The sequence below is a fragment of the Empidonax traillii genome, unplaced genomic scaffold (assembly GCF_003031625.1).
Source record: "Empidonax traillii isolate 1590-97213 ecotype Southwest subspecies unplaced genomic scaffold, ASM303162v1 scaffold5515:size8026, whole genome shotgun sequence".
Lineage (NCBI taxonomy): Eukaryota > Metazoa > Chordata > Aves > Passeriformes > Tyrannidae > Empidonax > Empidonax traillii.
In genome coordinates, this window is record NW_020960708.1 from 1 (window position 1) to 8,026 (window position 8,026).

Sequence of the window (8,026 nt, forward strand, 5' to 3'; positions counted from 1 at the left end):
TTTTTTTTTTTTTTTGCTGATGATCTTAATTTCGCTGAATGTGTAAGATTTGCTTTAGCAAAACAAATATCACTCTTGGGTTTTTGCCACGCCATGAATTTTTAATGCTTTATTAGAACGCTGGAGGGTTTCAGCCCAGTCTGTGACGGCTTAATTGAGTGAAATCCCGCTCCCGTTACCTGCCGGCGCCATCTGGCCTTCGGAATTAACAGCTGGGAAAACAAGCCTGGCTGCCAGATAATTCCATGCAAAACAGGTACCCCGTGTAAAAACCACTCTTTGGAAGTTGTCTGCCCCTTCTTGCACAAAGATATTTATTTTTAGAAAAAGGTTTCAGGACTTTTTGGGATCGGGGGGGGGGGCAGTTTTTCCTACACCAAAAGCCGGTGCCGAGCGCCAGAAATGGGGATTGCAGAGGGGAAAGGTGCGCCAAGGCTCTGTCGGTGTGTGGTCCTGCGAAGTGCTGGGGAGGTACGAGAGGGGGGGGCTTTACATCCGCCCTCGGAGGAAAAAAAAAAAAAAGAAAAATTAAAATAAAATGTTAAAAAATTGAATTTAAAAAAATTGGAAAATATGTTGGAAAAAATATATGGGAAAAAATATGTATTGGAGAAAAGCCCATGGGCGGCGGCGCTCCAGGACCTGTTCCCCTTCCCGATCCCATTCCCGATCCCATTCCCGATCCCACTCCCCGGGGGAAGCTGCACACGCGCGTCTCGGCCGGCAGGGGGCGCCCTCCGCCCTGGCCACGCCCACCCGGCCCACGCGAGGCGCCGGCGGCGACCAATCAGAGCGCGCGGGCGGGTCCCCATTCACGACGCGGCGGGGCCATGAATGGGGCGGGTCACGTGGGTCGGGGCGTTCCCACGGCCCCCTGCGCTGCCCACCGGGAATGGAGCCGGGATCGGGATCGGCGGGATCGGCGGGATCCGGGAACGGGCGCTGGGCCGCCACCGCCTGCGTGGTGACCGGCGCTTCCCGCGGCTTCGGCCGCAGCCTGGCGCGGCTCCTGGCGCCGCGGCTGGGCCCGGGCTCGCTGCTGGTGCTGCTGGCGCGCTCGGCCGAGCCGCTGGCGGAGCTGGCGGCCGAGCTGCGGGGCACCGGGGGCACCGGGGGCACCGGGGACACCGAGCTGCGGGTGCTCAGCCTGGCCGCGGACCTGGGCTGCGAGGACGGGCTGCGCAAGGCGACCGCTGCCCTGCGGGAGGTGCTGCCCGCAGAGCCCTTCGGCCGCCTGATCCTCGTCAACAACGCCGGTAACGACCCCTCCGTCCGTCCCCTCCGTCCTCGCCCGGGACAGCGGGGATCAGCCCCGCAAAGGCCGCCCTTGGCTCTGCAGCGGCAGCGCCGGGGCTTGGTCGGTGCTTTGGGTGCCGGCGAGTAACGGGAAAGAGTAAAATGACCCCAAGAACAGCGGGGATTTCACCCCATTTTATTGCAATAATTCATTTGATGAGCAGGTCGCTGCCGGGGCTTTGCTGCTCGCAAGATTTTACCTGTTGCTTGTAAGGTTTTACCTGTTTCTTGTAAGGTTTTACCTCCTGCCTGTGTTCCTGGACCACCTGGGTGCCCTCTTGTCCCTCTGCCCCCCGAATACAAACCTTCAGACCAACTTCCAGCCCTGCCTTGTCCGTCCTACCTTGCACTTTTAATGCCTTTAGTGCCTTTTCCACCCTGTAAATCAGACGGTGTGTTCCCGTAGGGAAAAGGTGCTCCGGGACTTGGGTCTTGCAGTGGTTTGGTCATGAAGAGGGACCCGCAGGAGGGCACAGGGTGGCCCGTGGGGACATTGTACCCCAGGCCAGAGGTTGGGAGCTGTTTGTTTTGGCAGGGCAAGCCCCTGTCCTGTGTCACTGCTGGTTCAGTGGGTGACCCAAAAGCAGAGCTGGGCTTTGCTGAGCTCCTCAGGCTGCTGTGGGACGCTGCCAGGGACGCTTTGGTCTGTGCTGCTCGTGGAATGTAGGAGCAAAAGGGCTGTGCTGTGTTGTTGAATCCCTCTGCAACTCTTAACTCATTTGTCCAAGGCCAGGTTGGACAAGGCTTGGAGCAACCTCATCTAGTAGAAGGTGTCCCTGGCCGTGGCAGGGACAGGTGGAACTGGACGAGCTTCAGGTCCATCCCACCCACGCCATTCCATGATTTCTAGGCTCCCTGGGAGACATCTCCAAATCCTTCCTGGACCTCACCGACCCCGATGAGATCAACGCCTACCTCGCCTTCAACGTCACCTCAGCGCTCTGCCTCACCTCCACGGCCCTGCAGGCCTTTGGGAAGCGGCCTGGCTGCCGCAGGAGCGTGGTGAACATCTCCTCCCTCTGTGCCCTGAAGCCCTTCAGGAGCTGGGCTCTGTACTGCAGCGGGAAGGCCGCCAGGGAGATGATGTTCCAGGTGCTGGCGCTGGAGGAGCCCGATGTCCGTGTGCTCAGCTACGCCCCAGGTGAGCAGAGCAGCTCAGCGATTGCTGATGATTTTGGGGAGGGGGAGGGGGGAGTAAAAGATTCCTGCAGCCAAGCCAGGAGCAGAGGGGAAATTAGCCCTGGATTTTCCTGTCTGCTCGAGTGATGTCTGTTTTGGTGCTTTGTCCCCCAGGTCCTCTGGACACGGACATGCAGCTCCTGGCCCGGACCGAGACGGGAGACCTCGAGATGCGTCGGTTCTTCCAGAGCCTGCAGGAGAGCAGCAAGCTCATCGACTGCACTGTGTCAGCCCAGAAGCTGGTGAAGCTCCTGGAGGAGGACACCTTCCAATCTGGAGCCCACGTGGATTTCTATGACATCTGAACTCCTGTCACCTCCAACCCTTTGCCTTCCTGCTTTGCTTCCTTGCTGAGCCACGTCCTGGGTGTCTGCAGCGTGGTTGGTGACCCTGTTTGAGTCCTGGGAAGCTTTCAGAAGCACCTCTGGGTGCCTTGTAAATACTCCTGGTGCCTTGGTGGGGATTGGGGGGGCAGTTACTGCTGCTGAGCCCTGCAGGGATCCCTCAGCTCCTGGGGATGGAGGAGCACAGGGGGATTTTCCAAGGGAATGGACGTGGAGGTTTAAAACTCAACCTGCACAGGAGTGAGCCAGGGAGATACCAAGGCAAAAAAAGGCCCCTTCTGGCCACCCCAGAAAGTCTCAGCAGCAGGGTTAGATCTGAGTCTCCCCACGTCTGTCCCCTTTGCCCCACAGGAGCGCCCGAGCGAGACTCCGAAGAGCCATTCCTGGGGCTGGAGGTGGTGGATGTCACCCCAGAGCCCTCACTCTCCATCCCCTGCTCACCAGTGGGTTGTCCAAACCCTCCCACAGTCCTTGGACTGTCTCTCTGTGAATTTTGAATGTTAAGACATGGACCAAAGCCCGTCCCAGTGTTTTATCCACCAATCACCAGGAGGGGGAGGGAGCTGGCCTTGGAGGAGCTGGGAATTTTGGGTGCCTGGCTGGGGTCACCAGCTCACACAAACCTGGTCAGAGCACAGCCAAGACACAGCCCTGAGTTCATGCCATGCTCCTGTTCGCAGGTTCTGGGTCCAAACCTTGGTCTGGGCCTTCAGCCCCTCCTGGATTGCCCTTCTGATTATTTGTGGGGTTTTATTGTCATTTGCCCACCAGATTCCAGGAGGCACAGACTCAGAAAAGTCTTGCCCTTCTAGACAGCAGAGTGTGTTGATGCAGGAAAGCTGCTTTGAAGCACAGTGGCACTCCCTGTGTGCCCTGGAAATGCCCAAGTGTCACCCTGTGCTCCCTTCCTGCAGTCCTCTGTCTCAGCCCTGTGTCTCAGATTTTGTCCACCTGGATCATTAAAAGTTTCCTGTCTGGTCTGGCTTTTCTGCTGTGTTTTTAAAAGTGGATGAATTCTTGGGAGTGGGGGAGGACAAATCCTGGGTTAAGCACTTCATCCAACAAGGCACCATTGTGCCCTCTTGCACTCCTGTTCGTTGGAGCCGTTTCATTAATTCCATGTTAATTTAATCCTGTCAAGCTCATAAAACCCTCCTCTCCAGCCAGCCCTGCTGCTTGGTTTCATCTTCCCTCTGTGCTGTGTTTATTTTCAGTGAAAGCCTCTCCCAAAAGGCTCAAGGAGCCCTTTATTGCAGGAGGAGGTGGGAGGGTGCTGGGGGACAGGGACCACTTGGAACCAGCCAGGTGGGAGATGCAGGTGGTTCTTGGGGGTGAGACGCATAAAAAGCAGCCATGAAGGAGGGGTATTTTGGACTCTGAATACTTGTTTGAGGTCTGACCACCCTCCAGGGTCTGGGGGTGTATCAGCAGCTCTGTGGGTCTTCTTGGAGCATCTGTGTGAGGGGCTGTGCCACCTGAAACCAGCAGGGTGCTTCTGTCCTGATAATGAAATCAGTGCTGAAACACCAGATTTAGTTCAGAGAATGGTTTGGGTTGAAAGGGACCTTCAAACTCATCTAATTCCAACCCCTTGCCATGGGCAGGGACACCTTCCACCAGCCCAGATTGCTCCAACCTGACCTTGGACACTTCCAGGGATCCAGGGGCAGCCACAGCTTCTCTGCCCAACCTGTGCCAGGGCCTGCCCACCCTCCCAACCAGCAATTCCTTCCCAATATCCCATCTGTCCCTGCCCTCTGGCATCGCTCTGTAACCCCCAAGGGTGTGCTGGGTTTGTGATTCCCTGATCCAGGAGCAGAGCTCTGCCCTGGGGGAAATCACAGTGGTACTTCTGGGGCATCCTGTGGGCCCCAGCATTGCCTGGGTACCCCCATCCCCTGGGTACCAGCATCTCCTGGTACCAGCACACTGTGGATACCAACATCCCCTGGGTACCAGTATCACCCTAGGGAGCAGCATCCCCTCTCCCGGGTCCCACCGACACCTGCTCACCTGTGGGCGCTGTGAAACGCGGCGGCAAAAACGTCCCGAAATGTTTTTTCTCCCCTTTCCCGGCGTTTTCTGTGACCAGCGGAGGGCGCACCGAGACCGGGGAACGGAACCAGCCGGGAAGGTGCCTCTGGAAAAGCCGCGGGATTGTCGTGCGGGGATGGAGAGGAATTCCAGCTCCGACTCCTCTCCTGCCTCTGCACCGGCTCATCACTGATGCCTGTGAAGACTCATATTTTTAATTAATGCTCCATGTCCTGGATCCATGAGGCCGTTCCAGAGGCTTGATTCTGAGGGGGAAAAAAAAAAAAAAAAAGGTGTTTAAAAATAAAGAAGTTTTGAGCTCTCCTAATTCCAGGAACTCACAGCTCACCTGGCAAAGTGTATTCAAAAGGACTAAGGAGCTCCAGTATTTGGGCAGTGCTTTCTCCTGAACCCTGTGGCTGAAGGGAGTCACCCCAAAATTATCCCTCGTCTCTTCCACCCCAGGCAGAGCCAGGGGTTCTGTTCTCCCTGTCAGGGGCCAACTGGGGCTTGTCAAGCCCAAAATCCTGCCTGGCATGAGTTATTATTCCAAGTGGATCTGCCCCCTCCCCAGCTCCCACTCTGCCTCCTGTAGTAAAATCCCGTGCTGGGCATTTTTATCCCTTTTCCCACTGTTTTCCCCTCTTTTTCTGCCTGAGAGCTGAAGCACAAGCTGTGCAGGTGCCACCCGTGAGATCCCATAAAGTGCTGCACAGAGAACCCCTGGGATGGCCTGCACAGCAGTTTGGGGCAGGAAGGGAGGGATCTGAGTGACATTTAGAGGTGACACCGCCCAAGTGCCTGGCCCCAGGTCCCCAGGGGACCCCTCCCAGCAACCCCTCCCCATGTCAGGGGACACACTGTGCCCTTTGTGCCTGTGGTGAAAAGGTTTATGGAAGGAGTCAAAGTCACTGCTGGGGTTTTGTTTCCGTGAGTGTGACCAGGTCCCTGGGACAGGGGTGAGGCTGAGCCCCCTAAATCCCCCCCAAAGCCTCCCAAATTAAAACCTGCGCTCACCAGTGACCTCCCCAAATCTCGGCACTGCCCTGGGCTGCCCCTGGCTCGGGTGTGGGGGGTGGTGAGAGGCTGCAGGCAGGTCCCTCTGCCCCTTATTAAAGGTTTCTCAGCAGAGGGGAGAAGATGACCTTTATTTTCCCGTGCAGAAATGCTGAGCTCGGGTGTTCCAGCCAGGACTCCAAGTGCCCAGCGAGCTCCTGGCTCACAAACAAGAGCTGCCTTTGCCCCAAGGCCAAAGGTAAATGAGCTGTTCCTGTCAAAGGTGCTCCCACAGGGATGGGGGGAAAGGTCTGGTGGTGCCCACACCTCCCACACAGGGCCCCCCATCCTGCGGGCACAGCCCCCCGAGATGCCCGTGGAGACACATCCAGCCATCCCAAAGGCTCCCACCTCTCTGTGAGACAAATCACACATGTAGGGAATCACAAATGGAGGGAATTCTTGGGGATGTGGCTGGGATTTGGTGGGTGTTCACTGAGCCTGAGAGGGTTGGAACAACAAAGGTGATTCTGCTGAGCTGGCACCGTTCTCATGGACTCTTCCCAAGAGACTGAACATTCCTGCTCCTCCTGTCCCTCTTTCCAGTCCTCACTCTCAGCCCAGTGACCCATTTTTCTTCACCTCCCCTCGACGCTGTCCCCTGGGTTTGGACCAGCCCCACCATGGAGGTTCTGCCTGGCCGTGGCACTCAGTGCTCTGGGCTGGGGGACAGGGTGGGGATGGGGCACAGGGGGGACTCAGTGATCCCAGAGGTCTTTTCCAACTTAAATAATTCTGTGATTCTGTCAGATTGAATATTGGGAGGAGATTCTCTACTTCGAGGGTGGGGAGACCCTGGCCCAGGTTGGGCAGAGAAGCTGTGGCTGCCCCTGGATCCCTGGAAGTGTCCAAGGCCAGGCTGGACAGGGCTTGGAGCAACCTGGGCTAGTGCAAGGTGTCCCTGCCCATGGCAGGGGTTGGAACGAGATGATCTTTAAGGTGCCTTCCAACCCAAACTGTTCCATGACTCACGTTCCCTGGAGGAGCCATTTAATGAGTAACAAGGGCCCTGTTGGTCCAGCAGGAGCAATGACAGATTAACCCAGTTTAGAGCCAAAGAGCAGCTGGTTTGCTGGTAAACTGTGCTGTTCCTGTGAGCTTCAAATGCCTTTAATGAGTTATTATTTAGTCTGCTATGGAGGTTAATGGGGGGGACATGGCAGAAATGATCTGTGATTAATTAAACCCTCTTTATTTGGTGCAGCCAGAGCAGCTGGACTCACTGGGATGGGAGCTAAGCTGGGACCAGCTCTGGATCCCTGACTGGTGATCCAACCAGGCTCTGCAGACCAACAGCACCTCCATCCTGGTGGGAAAGAGCTGCCACAAACAGGAAGCTTTCCCTGGTTTTTTTTATACACCACCCCAAAGGCAGGCTTTGTCCCACTTGCTGCCAAGACATGTGGGATAAAACCAGGTGCACTTCAAGCCTCCTTCCCTAAATCATGGAATCACAGAATGTTCAGGGCTTGGAATGGGCCTTAAAGATCATTTAGTGCCAATCCCTTGCCATGGGCAGGGAGAGCTTCTGCTAGACCAGGTTGCTCAAGGCCTTATCCAACCTGGCTTTGTACACTTCCAGGGTTGGGGCATCCATAGCATCCCTGGGCAACCTGTGCCAGGGCCTCATGACCTTCACAGTAAAGAACTTTTTCCTACTATTTAACCTAAATTTCCCTTTTTCCAATCTGTACCCATTACACCTTTTCCTATTCTTCCAGTTCCCAGAAGCTGGATGTCAAGATGAAGGCAGGTTGTGGCCAAGCTGCTCCCGTGCCTCCCCTGGGGTTTGGGAACATTGTCTCATCCTGACATTGTCTCATCCCAACACCATCTCATCCCAACACCATCTCATCCCAACACCATCTCATCCCAACACCATCTCATCCCAACACCATCTCATCCCAACACCATCTCATCCCAACACCATCTCATCCCAACACCATCTCATCTCAGCACCATCTCATCCCAGCACCGTCTCCCTTCCTCTTTCCCCCCAGCAAAGCCACCAATTCGGATCAGCTTATCCCTCGTCCTCCTCCTCCTCCTCCTCCTCCTCCTCCTCCGCTCCCATCACCTGCAGCCCATCCATCATCCTCCCCCCCCCCCCCACCCCC

General features: G+C 56.3%; 1 protein-coding gene across 1 annotated transcript; it reads left to right on the plus strand.

The window, feature by feature from the left end:
* Window positions 1–892: 892 nt before the first annotated feature.
* On the plus strand, window positions 893–2,977 carry LOC114073154 (sepiapterin reductase-like). The gene is made up of 3 exons (XM_027910941.1): window positions 893–1,256; window positions 2,147–2,437; window positions 2,590–2,977. The coding sequence occupies exons 1-3, from the start codon at window positions 893–895 to the stop codon at window positions 2,778–2,780; spliced, it is 846 nt and encodes a 281-aa protein (XP_027766742.1). The 3' UTR covers window positions 2,781–2,977.
* Window positions 2,978–8,026: the final 5,049 nt, after the last annotated feature.

Bases quoted from the DNA above. Each gene is read 5' to 3' on its own strand.
- LOC114073154 (XM_027910941.1), top strand. From the start codon at position 893: ATGGAGCCGGGATCGGGATCGGCGGGATCGGCGGGATCCGGGAACGGG. The intron at 1,257-2,146 runs GTAACGACCCCT...CATGATTTCTAG, and splicing joins GATCCTCGTCAACAACGCCG to GCTCCCTGGGAGACATCTCC. The intron at 2,438-2,589 runs GTGAGCAGAGCA...TTTGTCCCCCAG, and splicing joins TGTGCTCAGCTACGCCCCAG to GTCCTCTGGACACGGACATG.